This window comes from Microcaecilia unicolor, chromosome 3 (assembly GCF_901765095.1).
Source record: "Microcaecilia unicolor chromosome 3, aMicUni1.1, whole genome shotgun sequence".
Lineage (NCBI taxonomy): Eukaryota > Metazoa > Chordata > Amphibia > Gymnophiona > Siphonopidae > Microcaecilia > Microcaecilia unicolor.
The window spans coordinates 388,789,773-388,809,810 of record NC_044033.1 but is presented as its reverse complement, the minus strand read 5'-3'; the positions used below and the strand labels follow the sequence as shown (position 1 = coordinate 388,809,810).

At 42.6% G+C, this 20,038-nt stretch overlaps 1 protein-coding gene across 1 annotated transcript in view; it reads right to left on the bottom strand.

Moving 5' to 3' along the window:
* ADCY3 (adenylate cyclase 3) overlaps nucleotides 1–20,038 on the bottom strand; it is a 343,482-nt gene that overhangs the window by 59,254 nt on the left and 264,190 nt on the right. Inside the window, exon 11 of the mRNA XM_030198682.1 lies at nucleotides 8,643–8,730. Within this exon, the coding sequence (XP_030054542.1) occupies nucleotides 8,643–8,730 (88 nt within the window). The remainder of the gene's footprint in view (nucleotides 1–8,642; nucleotides 8,731–20,038) is intronic.

Sequence of the window (20,038 nt, the reverse complement as noted above, 5' to 3'; positions counted from 1 at the left end):
TCTACTTGTACCAGAAATGGTTTTCATGGGTGACGATGCAGAGGAACTGAAAGAAATTTTGGTGAACCTGGAAGACGTACTGAGCCAAATCACCTGCCCCGGATGATTTACACCCCAAGGTACTGAAAGAGCTTGAACATGAAATCACTCATCTGTTGTTAGTGATCCCAACCTGTCATTAAAATCATCTATAGTATCTGAAGATCGGAGGGTGGCCAATGGGGTTATGAAGCGATTCATCGATCCCACCACGGGACTAGTAGAGGTAGCAGGGAACACCCTCTGCTTTCCCCTTCTTTTGGGCATAAAGATACAAAGAAATATTAGCGAAGGCTTGAATGAAGTTAAGGTGAGTTAGAGGAGCAACTTCCAACGCTTCCTACACAGATGCCATCTTGCCTCTCTGATCGTAATGCCGATTTTTAAAAAGGGTTCCAGGGGTGATCCGGGAAATTACAGACTGGTAAGCCTGGAATAGTGGAAACTATTATAAAGAATAAAATTACAGAACACATAGACAAGCATGGTTTAATGGGACAGTGTCAACATAGATTCAGCCAAGGGAAGGTGCCTCACCAATTCACTTCATTTCTTTGAAGGCGTGAATAAACATGTGGCTAAAGGTGAGTGGTTGATGCAATGTATCTGGATTTTAAGAAAGCTTTTGACAAAGTTCCTCATGAGAGAAAATTAAAAAGTCATGGGTTAGGAAGCAATGTCCTTCTGTGGATTAGGAATTGCTTATTGGACAGAAAACAGAGGGTAGGATTAAATAGTCATTTTTCTCAATGGAGGAGGGCGAATGGTGGAGTGCCGCAGGGATCTATACTGGGACTGGTGCTATTTAACATATTTATAAATGTATATGGAATTTGGAACAATGATTGAGGCAATTAAATTTGCAGATGACACAAAACTATTCAAAGCTGCCGAAACACATGTGGATTGTGAAAAACTGCAGGAAACTGGAAGACTGGGCATCCAAATAGCAGACGAAATGTAACGTGGACAAATGTAAAGTGATACACATTGGTTAGAATAATCCAAATCATAGTTACCTGATGCCATAGGTTACTATCAGAATTATTTTCGAAAGAGAAAGATGCCCATATTTCGACCCAAATCGGGAGATGGGCGCCTTTCTCCCGTGGGCGCCCAAATCGGTATAATCAAAAGCCAGTTTTGGGCGCCTCCAACTGCTGTCACGGGAACGAACAAAGTTGATGGGGGTGTGGTGAAGGCGGGATTGGGGCATGTTTATTGGCTGAGGAGCGATGGGCGTGCTTGGCCGATAATGGACAAAAGAAGGGTGGCAGAAGCAAAAATTTGGGCCGCTTTTTTTGGACCCTTTTTTTTTCACGAACAAGTCCACAAAAAGAGCCCCAACTGCCCAGATGGCCACCCGAGGGAATCGGGGATGACCTCCCCTGACTCCCCCAGTGGTCACTAACCCTCTCCCACCAAAAAAAAATAACTTTAAAAAGTTTTTTTTTCCAGCCTGTATGCCAGCCTCAAATGTCATACCCAGCTCCATCACAGCAGTATGCAGGTACCTGGAGCAGTTGTTAGTGGGTGCAGTGGACTTCAGGCAGGTGGACCCAGGCCCATCCCCTCCTTCCTGTTACACTTGTGCTGGTAAATGGGAGCCCTCCAACCCCCCCCCCCCCAAACCCACTGTACCCACATCTAGGTGCCCTCCTTCACCCATAAGTGCTATGGTAATGGTGTAGAGTTGTGGGTAGTGGGTTTTAGGGGGGATTTGGGGGGCTCAGCACCCAAGGTAAGGGAGCTATGGACTTGGGAGGTATTTTAATTTTTTATTTTACTTTTTACAAGTGCCCCTAGGGTGCCCGGTTGGTGTCTTGGCATGTGAGGGGGACCAGTGCACTACGAATCCTGGCCCCTCCCATGATCAAATGCCTTGGATGTGTTAGTTTTTGAGCTGGGTGCCTTCAGTTTCCATTATCACTGAAAACCGAAACCGCCCAGCTCAAATCCGCCCAAATCTGATGCATTTGCCTGGCACCGACCGTATTTTTTTTGAAAATATGGTCTGTCCCGCCCCTTTGCGTACTCGACCTCGGAGATAGTCACCCATGGAGATGGGCGTTCACGCTCGATTAATCCCCTCTATGATACTTTGTCTAAGTGCTTTGCAAACGAGCCTGTCATTTTTATGAGCGGAAAAAAAGCAGAGTAACTGTATTCTGTACTGTTTGCAGCTTTGTGAAAAGATTTTTCTGACAGCCCAGGTAGACAATATTAGGCTTTGTACTACTAATCTGAAGGTAGACCATTCCAGATAACCTTGTATTCTAAGTAGTTTTCTTAAAATCAAAAAACTTTCCTTAACACTATATCTACCTGCTTTTCCATTATTAAAGAACTTCTCAGAAAAATTCCTAACATTTTCAGACTCGATTCAAATTTGAAATTAGAATTACTCAGTTTTAATACATTATCATTCCATATATTACCATCCTATTGTCAGGTTCTCAGGTTCAGAGCCCGCGGGGCCGGGCTCTGGAGCAAACGTGAGCCCTTGGGCTGCTGCCGAGGAGCGACAGCAGCAGGCAAAACCCACCAACCGACGCTGGGCAAGCATACCGGCACCGGCAGGAACTGCAGGCACCACCCAGCGAGCCGGAACACACGGACTGGAATCCCCTGGACTGGAGGACACAGAACTGGAACACTGGACTGCAATCCCCAGAACTGGAGGACACAGGGCTGGAACACACACTGGACTGGAACACACTGGACTGGAGCACACTGGACTGGTCCGTACAGCTTCACCTGCGCTTGGCCACTACCCCCCAAGGGTTGAGCCCTTGGGTTCGAGTGGCTGGCAGGACTTACCGGATACCGGATGACACAGGGACCAGGACTGGAAACAGAAGTACTCCTAAACCTAAACTGATCTACATGCTCCCAAGCCCTAAACCAGCAGGAGTGTTCCTAACAGTAAACTGACAAAAGGACTTCCTAAGCCCTATACTAAACAGAAGCTCCTAAGCCCTGCTCAAGAAAGGAACTTCCTAAGCCCTAAACTAACAGAGCAGGGAACTAAACACAAAGCTAACACAGGTGCTACTAAGCACCAAGCTACAAGCAGAGCTCTACACTAACAAGCTAAAACTAACAAGCTACCTAAGCACTGCTCTAGCAAGCTAGAAACAAAACTAACAAGGTGTTTCCTAAGCACTACTCTGGCAAGCAACCAGAAGAGCTCCTAGCACTAAAAGGGAAGACAGGGGAGCCACAAGGAAAAAGCAGGGAAGCTAACACATAAGCCAAAAGTGCTTCTAAAGCACCAAACACCAACAGCAAAGACTGCAATGCTCCCAATAGCACAAACACCAGAAGTACTTCTAACAGCAAACTCTGCAGTGTTCCTAACAACACCAAACCCTGAAGTACTTCTATCAGCAACAGAGCTTCCAAAGCCCTACACACAGCAATGCTTCCAAAACCAAGAGGGAAAAGCAGGAAAGCTAAACACACAGTCACCAGTGCACACTGCACTAACACTAACCTGGCCCTTAGCAAAAACAAGCAGGGGGAAACTAGACACAAAGTCAGAAGTGCACACTGTACCACCCTACCTAAAGCAAACACCACTGTTGCAAAGGCTCTGAAGGAAACAACACCACTTCCTTATCAAGGCCCTCCCTGATGATGTCACACTCCCTAGACCCAGGCAATAGCACACTGACCCAGAGAGGCCCAACCCACACCAATGCAAAACTGTGAAGCACTTGAAGCCAGTACACCCAAAGAGAGATAGAGCTAACTCAGTCCACCCACACAGCTGTGGTAAAGTGAAACAATTAGAGTCATGCTGCTGGAAGCTGCCAGCACAGAGAGAGAGAACCAGCTGCTCAGAAAGGACAAACAAAAGAAACAGAAGCCAGCTAAGCTGACCACCAGGAAAAAGGTAAGTTTGAGAGGGGTTCTGACCCCAATCATAACACCTATCCTATTAATAAAAACTTTTTTTTATCCTTGTTTAGTTTCAAGTAGTGAGCCTGAATCCATAGTTGAAGTAAATTTAAACTGTCCACTACCTTCTGGGAAGTTTCGGCTACAGAGGACAATCAGAAGAACTATGATATCATCTGCTTATGTAAAGACTTTATATCCAAGTTGACAAAGTGTTTGGCCTAATGAACTCATGAGAAGGTTAAAACAACATAAAGGAGCAAGGTGGGCTTTCTCTCCCACACTGAAAGCCACAGGGCAGTCTCTAAAGACTATACGAGAGAGTCAGTGGCGTAGCTACAGGGGGCCATGGGGGCCCAGGCTCTCTATTTCTGTCTCAGCCCCCCCCCCCCCAACAATAGTGGCCAACCAGGCGGTTTTTTGCTTTTTCAGGCTCCATGCTATCTGTCCCTGCATCAGGCAGTTGAGCTCTCATTCCCTTCCTTTGGGTCTGGCTGGTTACATCTCTCCTCCCTGTTTCCAGCAGTGAGCCATGGCGCGGGTAGCTGCTTCTGGCTTCTCCAGTCAGTTTGCTGCTTCATCCCGCCTTTTCAATTTCCAGCGAGTGGGACAAAGCAGCGAGATGGACCAGGGCAGTCGGAAGCAGCTGCCTTCAGCACTGCCGGCGTGGCTCAATGCTCAAGGAGGTTTGATTGAGAACAAGAGCAAGACATCAAAAAGGTGAAGCCATGGAGGTTAATCTCTTTTTCCGCTCCACCGTGCAGCCATCATATCGATTCCCTGTACCCTCAAAACAAAACAAACAAAAGTACGAGCTACTTCATCCATGTTCTCGTTCTTGTTGGTACTATTTTTATTTGATCCCACATATTTTCAAACATGCTAGCTTATGCAGCTTATGGATGTACACAGAGGAAGTATAATAATGGAATAACTTTTCATTGGTATAGTAGTAATTTGCTATAAAGTGTAATCAGTTTGTCATTTGGAGGGGCTGGTTGTAGGGACACCCTAGCACACGTATTTTTGCAGAGATGTTTTTCTCCTGGTAAAGGGCCACTAAAACAGACATCATGTTATGAGAATCAGGTGCTCAACATTCAAAGTTTCTAGCTATCTATTTGTGTGTTTTACTTATTTATTACATTTATATCCCACAATAAACGTGAATTAGGTTAAAACCTGGGAGCATTTAAAATCTTTTTTTCCTCTGTGCCTAGATCAAAAGAGAAAGATGGTGTTGTGGGAACTTGCTCCTTTTGTTTTGTGGAATGCAGTGGCATATTATAAAAATGCACTTAGTATTGTTAATTACTGCTATTTAAAAGAAAGATTGAATAATGAGGGCAGAGCTACCTTCATGCAGAAGTTCAGAGTCAGTCTAAATTTGCCAACTTTTTCCAGGTCTGTTTGGTTGTAAAAAGCATGTTTGTGTGTGTGTGTGTGTGGGGGGGGGGGGGGGGGGGGTGATAATCTTTGTATATAGATGTGTCCCTGGAATAATGATGGCTAAGGGAAAGCAGCAGTAGAACAGTTGAAGCTGAATGCCATTTAAATTAATACAAAGTTAATTTCCACTGAAAATAATTAAATCTGTTGGCTGCCTGCTGTGTGAATATTCTATCACTGTTTCATTATTGCTACCAAGTATTACATATTTAGGGCATATGCCTTTAACATAGATTGTTTACATTTATTTATCTAGACCTTACATGCAGATGGTATTACTTGTTAAAACCAAAGGCAAAACCTAAGGGTGGATAAACAATTTGGTATATACTGTGTTCATGACTTTACTTGTTTCGCACTGTTTTAAGTCCTACTGGATGTTCAATGCCCCATCGGAAACAGCCTGGTATTGAATATTCACAGTCAGTGATGACCACGGCACTTAAACGGGATGCCTCCTGTGGTCTGAATATTGGGCCTACTGTTTCCTATAAGTTTTTTTTAACATTTCATGGGTATCCAGATAATTTATTTGTGGGTTTTATTTTGGGTAGAAAGTGATCTTGCATTTTGCTTCCTACAGTAGATAATGCATTTTTATTTTTATTTCTCCTCTGCTGTACTGCTTATTGAGAATGTGATTTCTTAGTTTCTTTTTCTGATTTTTAGTCCTTTATTCTGTAATTGGTGAAGATTAGTCTGTGTTCTGTGAATGACTGAAGTAAGAGATTTAAAAATGTCAGTGTTTCCAAAATTTCCATAAATGTGAATGTGGTTTATATTGACGCAATTCAGACTGTTTACTTAAAAATCTATCATAAAGTTCACTCTAAGGCATTATTTGGTATACTCCTAAACACTAGTCACACCTATATGCCTAGTGCCCCTTCACGTCAACTCTGGGCATCGGGGTGACGGCTGTACCCTTAGTTTGTGACTTGCACTCTGTAGATGTTACTTTTTTTTTACCATTTGGGAGTACACTGTGCCTTTCTTCTACACATGGAAAGACATATGTAGAACTCCATGGATTTTTGGAGAGTTTTATGCCCTTCCATTTTATACTGGGAGGACATGCGTGAGCCCCTTTATATTATTGAAACTTACATGATCATTCTACCATGTATGGACACATAAGAGATTTTTCGTGATGATGATTATAATTTCCAGCATATAGGTGACTGTAGCACCATATGCTAAACCATTTGCTTTTTCTACCCAGTAGAATCCTCTCTTTAACTAAACAAGGAATGTGACTGTGAATAGGAAATGTCCTAGTCTCAAGACTTTCCCCTAATAAATAGAAATATTGGAATTTTTGAACAAATATGGGTACATATTTACTAAAGTGCAATAAGCAGTTACTTCAGATGCCCATTACAAATCCACCAGAATATCTGTATTCTTTATTCTGGCTCCGACTCTTTAGAATAATTTACCATCCAATATCAGAGCAGAAATGTCATTTTCATTTGGCTATTAATACGCCTATGTACTGAAAGTGGTGAGTTGATCCTGCTGGTGCACTTCTGAAACACCATGGTTTGAATTGTCTGTCTACTGTATTTACATTACTTATACTTTATACTATTAGTAGTATCTATTTTAGTTTTGTTCTCTCTTTCTGTGGGCGTCAGTGTTTCCTTTCCTATCAGTTGATGGAGTTCTTTTCTTGATTCTAACGGTTCTTAATTAATTATTTTTAAACCGCCTTGACCTTTCTTTTAAGTAAAGGCGGTATATCATGTCTCAAATAAACATAAACTATCTGGTAGCGCTAGTATGTTCTAACAGCTTGTGCATGTTAAAACAGCCAGTGGACTAACAGGTGGCATTAGGTTTATCAACCTTCATAGTGCCTGAACGTCAGGAATGTTAGAGAACGTGTCCATGCGAAAACTGCAGGGGCAATGCGGGACATGCCCCCAACAGTTACCATAGAGCTATTGCACTTAACACAGGTTAATAATGGCTGTTAACCCGCATTAAGTACATAAACTTAATGCTCTTTAGTAAAGAAGCTTTACTTTCTTCTATGTTTGTGCAGCGCTGCGTATGCCTTGTAGCGCTATAAAAATGCTAAATAGTAGTAGTAGTAGTAAAATGGTGTAGCTTTACTGTTTACCATTTCCCATCCTAAGCAGGAAGGGAGTATAAAGGGCATACAAATTCTTCCTGTCAGAGACAGATTGGCAGTAATCTCTATTTCCTCTTCTAAGGTTAGGCATGTGAACTTTTGCCTTGGAAACAGACTGGAACAGCAATAGGAAGAGGCAACCCTGTGGAGGGAAATTATAGGACTGTAAAACCCAACCCTAGTCCAGGGGAGTGGCCTTGTCTTGACTCCCTGGTCACTGGGAGCCTGTGACTGAAGAACAGTGACAAAACATCTGATGCTGCTGCACTGATTCCCAGTTGGATGCGGATGGACACTGGACTCCAGGAGGGGAAACATAAGGAAAGGCCAGTGGAAACCATCTATTCAGGGGATACACCAGGACAGAGAACCTCAGTAGTGAATCCCATTGGGGAAGGGACTAGCTACCAAGACTGTGTACTTGCAGGCTCAGAGAGCCCAGCTCCCCGTGATATCATCTACCTCAAATCAACCCTCTCTAGAAACTGGAGTCCTGAGGAATAGAGAAGCAGCAGGTGTAAGGAATCCTCTGTAAAGAATCTCATTCCAAGGCAGAAGATTCATAGTGGATATCACTGCTTCTACTACTTCTAAACAGATTGCAAGTTTGGAGAATATCTTTATTATTTTTGTGACTTTAACTAGCTATATAGAGAACTGTATTTTTACTGCTTTGCCATCTAAATTAAGTAAACCTCTTTATTTGGAATGGCACCTTCTATCTGGACAGAGTTTTTAATGAAAGGAGCATGCTGAATGAATGGATTTACTGTGCCTTCTGGCCTTCCAGCTTTGCTGGTCCTGGTCTTGATCTCACAAACCAGTCCTAAAAAATCTATTTAAGTAACCCACTTGATGCTCATCTGACAAACAAGGATTACAAAGGTTTAAAAAAAAGCAACAGAAAAATAATCCCTTATTCCTTCAGAAGGAGGTTTTGATCAAGGTAAAGTATTTTATAAAGGAAGACAGATTTTATTTGTGGGGGGGAGATGTTTGATCACTGGATATTTTTCACATTCTTGCATTCACTTGAGCACTCAAACTTCTATCAACTCTATCATGTTCAAAAGTACAGTACATAGGATATAAAAGTAAATAAATGTTCTCTTACCCTGGGGAAAATGGCTGCCATAGAACAGATTGTCAAGATTAGCAGCAGGACTTCACCAATGACAAAAGTTACATAATTGGCAATCAGACTGCAGGGAGACAAGAGACAGAGAAATGACTGCAGAAACAAAATGCCTTTGAAAGACCCCAAAACAGATGTTTAATGCAACACAGCAAGTGGCCTCCATTCTTCCACCAGTATGATCGCTACACTTCCAAGGCTGTCAACACAAGGCCTCCTGCGCTATAAAAATGAAGGTAGCGTCCATGGTAACCAATATGGCTGTCATGTCATTTGGCCAATATGGCAGTGTGGCAGTGTCTTGAAAATATTCTGCTCATTGACTTTGAATTTCCAACCCCAATTGGCCAGAGGTTTGAGGTTTATAGTTGTGACAATAAATAAATAAATAAAAAGATACACACCAAGTGCCAATTGCACCCCTGCTTTGCCCATTTTCTGTTTAGTTTAGTTTATTGGCATTTGCTATACCACCTTTGCTAACTTAGGAAATCAAAGCGGTTTGCATAAAATTAAAGCCAAAAGAAATAGAAAAGAACTACAATATTCATATAAGAAAGGATAGAAATGCCATTCATACAAGTTTAAGTCAGAGATAGAAACAGGACCAGCAGCATGGGAAGAAGGGTAAAGAAGGGAAACAAGTGAGGGACAGGGTAAGGTACTCCTGAAATGAGGAAGGTACAAAAGACATCTGTTTAGCTGGAGCCAAAAGCTATTGTAAAGAGCTTTTTAAAGCTGCTTTAAATTTATCATTGGATAGTTCACCTCAAATCTCCTTTGGGAGCAAGTTCCAGTTTGAAGGAGCAGCAAAAAAGAGGGCACAATGGCGTGTGGCTTCCATGGTGACTTTTTTCAGACTGGGAAGGACCAACTGCTGGTCATTTATTGAAATTCCTGTATTTATAATCACATAAAAGGAGGCACTATGTTTTCCTAACACTTACTTTCCAGAATGGAAGAGCAGTCTAATGGCTAGTGCAGTGGGCTGGGAACCAGAGGAACTGGGTTCATTTCCCACTGTAGCTCCTTATGACCCTGAGCACGTCATCTAACTCTCCATTGTCCCAGTTTGCAAGGCAAAAACATTTGTCCAGCACATCTGAACTGTACATTAAAGTGAATGTCAAACATAGTTGTAATACCCCATAGAATGGGTATTACTAGAGTGATGGGTTTTTGCCAGAGCCCTGGGGGAAGGGAGGTCTCTGCCAGAGGGCTGCAGTTAAAGGGGGTGTTTTGGCAGGGTACGGAAGGCGGGATGGGGGCATGGTTACAAGATGGCCGGCTTCGGCCGATAATGGAAAAAAGGCCGCCTCTGACGAGCACTTGGCCGGCTTCACTTGGTCCATTTATTTTTAGGACCAAGCCTCCAAAAAGTGCCCCAACTGACCAGATGACCACCGGAGGGAATCGGGGATCACCTCCCCTTACTCCCCCAGTGGTCATCAATCCCCTCTCACTAAAAAAAAAAAAAAAAAAAAAATTAAAAATCATTTTTGCCAGCCTCTATGCCAGCCTCAAATGTCATACCCAGTGTCGCGTTCTTGAGGACCTTGGCATATTGTCAGGTCCTCAAGGCAGCACTGGGAATTGTGAGCCCTTGGGCCCAGGCAGGCAAGACCGTCTTGGAACTGGATGTCCGGAAGGACCGGACCGGAACTCTAGACTGGAAGTAGGCAACTGAACCGGCAGAATAGGAACCGCTTCACCTGTACTTAGCCACCTTTCCGCTAGAGTTGAGCTCTAGCGTGCGGGCGGCCGGCTGGACTTGTAGGGCAATGCCGGAACTGAAGATCCAGAGGACCCACCTTGGGTCTAGGAAACACAGGGGAACAATACTAGACTGCACTAAGCGCTGCACGCAGCCGCTAAGCCAGGCACACCAGACAGACTAGACAGACAGAAGCTTATCAGGAGCATGGACTAGGGCAGACATACAAGCAAGGAAAAAGGGGAGACAGGGAATACCCACAGGGCAAACCCACTAGCTAGGTCGAGGCAGGTAACAGGGTAAATCCCACAGAAGATACACGCTAGCTAGACAGATACAGGAATCAGGATACATAAGCAGGGATCCGGATAAGCACACCGGATATACAAGCAAGGTACAAGGTAGACACATGGGACAGAAGGTAGCTAGGCAGAGAGGAAAGCCGGATAACACTAGCTAGCCAAAACCAGGACTCAGGACCAACAAGCAAGGACCAGGATGTGCACCCAGGATATACAAGGATCAGGATGTGCACACAGGGAAGATGGCAGCTAGGCAGAGCGGAAAGCCGGATAACACTAGCTAGCCAAAACCAGGACTCAGGACGAACAAGCAAGGACCAGGACATGCACACAGGATATACAAGGATCAGGATGTGCACACAGGGAAGATGGCAGCTAGGCAGAGCGGAAAGCTGGATAACACTAGCTAGCCAAAACCAGGACTCAGGACGAACAAGCAAGGACCAGGATGTGCACACAGGATATACAAACCGGGAGTAGGGCGGGCTGCAAACACAGACGGGGAAACCAGGGCTGAACAGCAGGCTCCAAACACAGACTAAAGGCAGAAGGCTAGCAGCCCACGCAGAAGGGCAAGCAGCCCACAGGTACTGGGAACCGAAGGGCACTAGCCCACACAGAAGGGCAAGCAGCCCACAGGTACTGGGAACCGAAGGGCACTAGCCCACACAGAAGGGCAAGAAGCCCACACAGAAGACAGGCTTAGAAGCAGCGCAGCAACACACTAACTAACCTGTCGGCCTCTGGGCATGACACCAGACAATGACACCATGCGGAGGCCGTGACTGCAAGCACAAGCCTTCCTTATAAAGGAACTCACTGATGAGTCACCACCAGCAGGACAGAAGCAGGAAGTTCCTTGCCTCCAAACAGAGGCTTGACACACAGAGGAAGTGAGCCCACAGGAAGGACAAGCAGGAGCCATCTTGGATACTGGCATAGAGGAGGCGGCAGCCATCTTGGAAGAGGCATAGCCCACACAGGTGAGGTCCAGTAAGGCAATCAGCACACAGAGCCAGAGATAAACTAAGACAGAGACAGACACAGAGACAAGCAGAAGCCAGCACAGCCACTGACTCCCAGAAACAGGGTAAGTCTGAGGGTGGTCACGGCCACAGACGTGACACCCAGCTCCATGATAGCAGTATGCAGGTCCCTGGAGCAGTTTTTAGTGGGTGCAGTGCACTTCAGGCAGGTGGACCCAGGCCCATCCCTCCCCTACCTGTTACACTTGTGGTGGTAAATGGGAGCCCTCCAACCCCCACCCCCCAAAACCCACTGTACCCACAGGTAGATGCCCCCCTTCATCCTTAAGGGCTATGATAGTGATGTACAGTTGTGGGGAGTGGGTTTGGGGGGATTTGGGGGGGGGGGGGCTCAGCACACAAGGTAAGGGAGGTATGCACCTGGGAGCAATTTTTGAAGTCCACTGCAGTGCCCCCTAAGGTGCCTGGTTGGTGTCCTGGCATGTGAGGGGGACCAATGCACTATAAATGCTGGCTCCTCCCATGACAAAATGCCTTGGATTTGGCCGGGTTTGAGATGGCCGCCATTAGTTTCCATTATTGCTGAAAACCAATGCCGGCCATCTCTAAAGCTGGCCCAAATGTTGAGATGTGGCCGGCTCCGACCGTATTATCGAAACGAAAGATGGCCGGCCAGCCTGTTTCGATAATATGGTCAGGACGCCGCTTTATGGGGCCGGCCTTGAAGATGGCCGCCCTTATAGATGGCTGGCCCTGTTCGATTATGCCCCTCTTTACTATCTAGAACAATTCTCGTGGGTGATTAACAGCCCCATCAATTTTCTTCATATAGAACTCTTTTTTCTCATTTACCTTTCTATTATAATCTTTCATAGTCACCAAATGTAGATTGTCTGCCTCTTTCCTAGATTTGATCCCTTTCCAATCTGTCAAAGTTTCCTCTTAGCAGCTATCAATGTACCAAAGGACCAAGGGGCCTTTTGACACCAATTCCCTGAACCCCCTAACTCCACCATTTATCCATAACCGTTCCAACTCATCCTCATTCAACTGTTGTCACCCCTTCCTTAAAAGGTCATGGATCCTTAAGTCCCCTTTCAACCCATCCAGCCGTTTCCACAAAACTTTCTCCTCTATACACTCCTCTGTGTAAGCACAAATAAAATATTATATAATGGCCAGACCCAGGTACCAATAAAACTGTCCAGAATTGGGGACTGTCTGGAACAAAAACAAAATGTAAAACATTTTTTTCAATGAGTTAAGGTACCGATTATTTGACCAAAATTAAGTAAATACATATCCACACATGAGTTGATATTCAGTGGGGTTTAAGCAGGCAGAAGAAGTGGGCAACACTTAGAAAATACAAAAATTCAGTCTATCACACTCAGTTTCAGTCACATCTTCAAAAACCAGCTCTGCAAAAGCTTCAACTTTGCACCTAGTTCATCCCAATCCTCTCTTTTAGATGGAAGCAGCAACAGTATCTGGACATCATCTGAGTAATTATTTTGAAAAAACCCAGCTGCTTTCATAGCCAGACATAACGGAAGCTGCTACAAATTAAACAAGTAATGGGATAATCCTGATCCCTGTGGAACTCTGACCTCCTATTTCCAAGCATGAGAATGCTTCTCCCTTACTTTTAAGATGTTTTTTTTTTTTGACAGATAGATAAGACCTAAACCAGTGCAGTACTCCTTTCCCACATTTCTACTAAGAAATACTACTTATCATTTCCAGACATAAGCAGAGATCATGATTAATTGTGTCAAAGGCAGCAGAGACATCGAATAGTAACAATATACCCTCATGACTTCAATCCAAGATTCTAAGTATGCCATCAAAAATCACAATCAGTAATGATCCTGTACTATCATAGTGCTGAAATCCTTACTGAATATCATCCAAAACTTAATTACCATCCATAAAATTCACCAGCTGATGTGCTACCATCTTACCCAAAAAGGGCACATTAAATATTTCTTTATTACAAGAGCTCCATATCACTTAAATACTGCTTGTTTAAAGCGGTTTACATTAAGTTCGTTCAACACAGTCAAACTGACCTCTTCCATGAAATTGGAAATAAATGTATCAATGAAGTATTAGCAGTTCACAAATCTGTCCATGTAGAACCTCACCTCCTAACTACACAAAAGTGGCAGAGCAAGGATCTAAGGCATAAAAAGCCAGTTTTTATTCACTTCATTGTATTAAGAATATTTATAGAAGAACCCTGTCCAAAATTTAGCCAGGACCTTTGGACTTTATTTCTGTCTAGCCCTATGGTCAATAATCCTTGTTCCAAGCCATCTTTAAATGCCTCCTTTGGTAACTCCTCCCTAAACCTTTTTATCTTAGATTCAAAACATTCGCAAAAATATCACTATCCAAATTCCTCATAGTAGATCTTATGTAGTCTTCAGTGAGGGACAGAACTATGGTAAACAATTCCCTTAGTTTCTCTGCTGCCACCTTGATTTTCCCTAAGATATATCCTTTTTTTTAAAACAGTTTTACCATACCACAGTACTCAGTACAATAGGTCTTCCATTTACATCCATCCTGTTCTTCCTCCAACTCTTCTCCAATCTCTTACATACTCTTTTCACCTCCCTAATCACTCAAGCATAGCAAGGTGATGACAAATCCTTCTTCAACTGTGCTTGAGCTTGTCTCATTAGAATGAAGCTATCATAAGTGTGGTTAGTTCCCTGATCCCATTCAATTAGCATCTCCTCTAGTTCTGTATTACTTTATGGCCATGAGGGTAAAGCCTTACAGTCCCTATCTGCTGTCAACTCATGTCTCTTCCTTACCATACATCAGGTTGAATTGAATGTATTTTCCATACATCCCTGTAAGACAAATGATAACACCATATGATCTGCCCATGGAACCCACTTGGGTTTTAATCATCCATCTCTAGATTCCCTGAGGACGTCTGACCAAAAACCATATCCAATGTATGACCTCCACAGCGCCTGGATCCTACTACTAATTATTGAAATCCTAAATCAATCAAATATTATTCATGAGGCTGACTTGGGCCCTCAAAATGCTATCAACTGTAACAATTTCTCCATCTTAGCAAAGCTCTACTTTGGTGTACAATATATTACATTAAACCACAGTCAATCAATATTCTGAGACTGCCATACCTCCTTTGCTTATCTATGAGAAAGTCTACCCCCATCAATCCCCAAAAGAGAACCCCTGCAACCTCTAAACATTCCTTAACTAGTAAAGCCACACTTCTTCCTCTTCACATCATTCTATTTACCCCATACCATTTATACCCCCCTGGAATCAACTGCTGCACAAATACTGAATCCCCCCTCCCCTCTTATGCACACCAAGCCCCATCTATGATCCCTTACCTAATCATAAATCAACTCTACTTTATTCCTAACAGAGTGCATGTTCAACAAAATCAGCATTTCTTCCACCTTCAACACTTCCTTCTTTTTCTTCAGCTTCAAATTTAAGTTAAAAGCCTGCTCTCCCTCTTATTCCTAATGCCATTTTCTTCTGTCCTTCCCTCTACTGATCTATACCAGTTACTACTCCGATCTGGGCCACTTGATCAATTTGGGACTAAGGGGGCAATTTTGTAACTGGGTGCTCCCAATGCTGTGCAGGGAGTACTTATTCTAAAACAGCATCTGTGTGCAGCACACAGTTTTTGCCAGGTCAAAGAGCTCACCGTGTCCCACTGAATGTTTCCCAAAAAATAAAGTGCCTTGTGCAATAACAAACAGGAGAGCCTCCCTTTTGAAATAGACATTAGCAGCAAAGTCAGGAAAATCATTGCTAACAGGCAGAGCTTTTTATTGCGGCTAAGTGGCTCACTATGCTAATGTCAGTGGGGTTGTGGAGCTCACTGTGCCCCACTGACCATCTCTGAGAAAGAAAAGTGCATCAAACAGAAGAGCATCCATGTCAAAACATGCAGTAGCAGCAAAAACAGGTTAGAACAGTGGAAAGCCAGGACCCCAAATCCCAGTGACTCTCCTTCAGAGGTGTTGTAGGAACTCTGTCGATGATTCCAGGGTGAAGACTCATTTTAATCTGATACCGCAGAAGACATCAGAGCACAGGTCAAGGTTGGACCAGATCTCTAGTAAACGAATTGACACCCTTGTCATATGACTTGCTAATTTTTGGCGCTTTTTTGCTATAATTTTGCCCCAAACTCAAACCTAGGCTTAACAATTTAAAGGTACTTCTGTAATACAGCACCTAGGATAAGAGGGTGAGAAAGCACCTATTTCAAGCCTATTCTATAAAGAAAAGCAGTCACCTACTTCTCTGTACAGAATATTAGTGCAAGTAGCAGAAAATGCACTTACATTTAAGATAGGATCATGTACACCAGCCCTGTAGCTTGTGTAAGTGCCCCTACCTAGAAGTGAAGAATACTAGAATGTATGCATGTATTTGTATACTTACTACCGAATTCTATAACAATTGTGCAAGCAAATTTGGGTGTGTACCCAATTTACATGTGTAATTTAATTACATTATGAGCCAATTAGTGCCAATAATTGGCTTTTTAACATGCAATTATTGGCATTAATTAGATTTAAGTAGAACTTATGTACATAAATGTACACGCGGGATCAGTGCCTAAATTTTACGTGTGGCCCAAGAAAGTGGGCGCAGAAATGGGAGGTTCATGGGTATGGGCAGAGACAGTTCTTGTGTCCCTTTTTGATGATCTGCACAGAAACTGTGACAGGGGATCTGCCTTGATATTAGTGTTGCTCGATTTCTCAGCAGCCTTCAACTCCATGGATCATAATATCATGCTTACAAGACTGGCAGAAATAGGTATCAGTGGCACAGTATTTACTGGGTTCCCATCCTATCTGTCAGATAGACAACAATCAGTTCTGTTCAGCAAGAGCACATCATTACCTTGGGCACTGGACTGTGGGGTGTCACATGGATCCATACTGTCTTCCATTTTATTTAGTATCTACCTCAAGCCTCTGGATCAGCTGCTTCGGTCGATGGACACAAAATTCTACATCTATGCTGATGATGTGCAACTACTCATACCCATTGAACCAGATCTACCTACAGTTTGAGTAATCTGAGTGCCTGCCTAACCGTAGCTCAGGAATGGGCGAACAACAACAAACTTTGCCTGAACCTAAATAAAACAGAGATTCTTTGGGTACCAAACACAAGTGGACAAATACCCAACTTCAAAATACCTTTTGGGAAGTATGAACTCCCCCTAAAATCACAGGTCAGGAATCTTGGGATACTGCTAGACTCATCACTCTCTCTGATCCCACAAATTCAAACAGCCTTCAAAAATTGTCTCTGTCACCTACGGTAGCTATGAAAACTCTCTCCATATATTGAAAAGACGAGTTTGACCACAGTGTTCCATGCAATGACAACATCACGACTAGACTACTGTAATGCCCTGTACACTGGCCAAACCAAAAAGAGTTTGTATCAGCTCCAACTAATTCAGAATGCTGCAGCATGACTGATAGAAGGCTGCAAGTGGCGTGACCACATCATGCCCTTCCTTCAAAAGCTGCAACAGCTACCAGTATCTTACAGGGCTAAATTTAAAACTCTATGTTTGATTTTCCAGGCCCTCAGATAAAATGGGACAGAGTACTTAAAGAATAAGTTAACCCTTTACTCACCTTTAAGACCTCTAAGGAAGCAGTAGTTAATTTGGCTATCTGAGAGAATCTCTTGGACAAGTTGGGGGATTATAAGAACCCCTTTGTATTTTCATTGAACCTTACCAGACTAACACAGATGAAGCCACTCTGATGCACAGTAATCTCTTGTTTAAGTCTACTGCCAGCTGCATCATCGGGCATGTAAATAATAAACAGACAACACAAGTGACCTTGTGCTAGCAGCCTCACATCCCCTCTTCAAAAGCAGACAGCATCTGCTCTACAAGGACAGGAGCTGCACTGGAAGGCATAAATTTACAAGGCTGTTTCACTTCATAGGGTGACTCATGCAATGGAATAGTCCCATAAATAAGGAAATCAGATAGCTGCTAATGGGAACTTTTCTTCATGTTAAATGTAGCAAGATAGAACTTTATAATGTTTACAAAATTCAGGAGAGAAGTGACAATTTATAGAGATGGAGGCAGGTTAGGTTTTGTGCATCTGGGCCCCAGTCTCTTCTGGTTATAGGATTCAGAGGCCTTCAACATGCCCAGTTTCATGTGATTCTCAGCATTTTCAGCCATCAGGATCATCAGCAGGCTCTCCACCACAGTAATCCTCCCAATGGTCCTCTTAATGCCATCTCTGCTTTTGCTCTTGAAAAGATCCTTTATCTAGACCAACCACATAATATTTTGATCTGATTTCTTGAAAATTATTGGAAATATTCTCTTTTCATGTTTCAAAAACTTGGTCTAGTTTAGATAAATACATTTCCAAGACTTTCTAATGGTAGCTCTGGTAACCCTAAGTAATTTTATTTACAGATCTCATCTACTCATGACTCTATGCGAAGATTCAATGTTATAATTATACTGTTATTATAATCTTACAAAATGTTTTCAATAAATTTAAATGGATTTAAAAAAAGAAAGGCAAAGGAAGGAGTAGGGTAGGCTGGCTCTTTCCAAACAACAAAGGAGATGAATGTACAATGGTAGATCTTTATTAAAAAGCACCAATTGACTCAATACAGCTGCTGTGTTTCAGTGCCAAAGCACCTGTCTCAGGAGTCTATAAAACATATCAAAGCTAATATAAATATATAAACAGAAAATACTGTACTCGTATTTTCTGTTTATATATTTATATTTTTATCATGTTATGTCTTGCCATATTTTCAATATTGTTTTTAGTATTATATGTTTACATTAGCTTTTATATGTTTTATAGACTCCTAAGGCAGGCGCTTTGGCACCGAAACAGAGCAGCTTTGTTGAGTCACTTGGTGCTTTTTAATAAAGATCTACCACTGGACATACGTCTCCCTTGTTGGTAGGAAAGAGCCAGCCTACCCCTACTTTTTGCTTGATTGACTTTCGTAGGGATTGAGGGTTCCTCCACTTTTGTGATTGTTCCTTTCTTTAAAAAAAGAGAATCACTAAAACAACATTAAAAATTATTGTAACTGGTAGAAACAGCAGTGATAAATAAAATGAAATAAATTAAAATATTCCCTTCAGGCAATGTGGGAGAAATTCAATAAATGGTGCCAAAAGTCGGGCACCAGGCTGATCTACATTAAGCTAGTGTTCTGTACAGGGTGCTCTGTGTGGAATGACATTTAAGAATACTAGCTTAGAACGCACTTCACACCTAATTTTGGGCATGAGCATTTACACCTGCCAAAGGCAGTTGGGCATGCAAATGCAGGTATTCTATAAAATCACACCTAATTTCTGGGAACATCCCCTATCCCTAATTATAGATCAGTATCTAATATCCAGTTTATAGTGAAATTAGTGGTAAGAGTGGTCTTTTTACACTTGAAGGATTTTGTCAATAAAAATAATATTTTCGACCACTGCCAGTTGGGTTTCCAAGAACTTCATAGCATGGAAACGAGCTTAGTAAGTCTCCTGAGTGACATCCATAACTTCCTTGACAAAATTGCCCTTATTGTATCTTTAGATCTTTCTACAACCTTTGACCTAGTGGACCTCTCTTTGTTTTTATCTCAGATACATAGGTTTACGTGGTAGTGTGCTCTGGTGGTTTAGATCCTTTCTATCTGACCATGAGTATTTAGTATCATTTAACTCTTCAGTGTCTGATCAGTATCTTCTATACTGTGGTGTGCCACAGAGTTCAGTACTTTTCTCAATTTTGTTCAACCTCTTTCTGAGCTCATTAGCACTCCTGTTCAATCATTAGGGATCAGTGGACACTATTTTGCAGATGAAATCCAACCACTTGCCTTTAAAGATCCAGATCTTTAAGTCCCAAATGAATGCAGCCACCTGACTGTGTGAACACCATCTAAAGTAAAACCCTCTGAAATCTAAAGCTATGTGAGTTGCGGCTTGTGCCTTGATACTTGTTATAGCACCAAATTGACATTCCATACCTTAATGTCAGTACTCAAAATTCTTGGTTGCTTTTTTGATTTCCTTTGGAGGCCGGGTTTCTGCAGTAGTAAAGGGCAAGTTTTTTTGGCTATGAGAAACGTCTGAGCAATCAAATCCTATCTCACTCAGTCAGCTCTTTTCACTTTAGTCTTTGTCCTCTTAATTAGCTGTCCTAATTATTATAATGCAATATATAATGGTCTTTCACTCTATTTGACGACTACAATTGGTTCAGAATACAGCAATCAAATCAGCTACCTTTTGATGGGAAGAATGACCATGCTATCCATTACTTCCAGTAC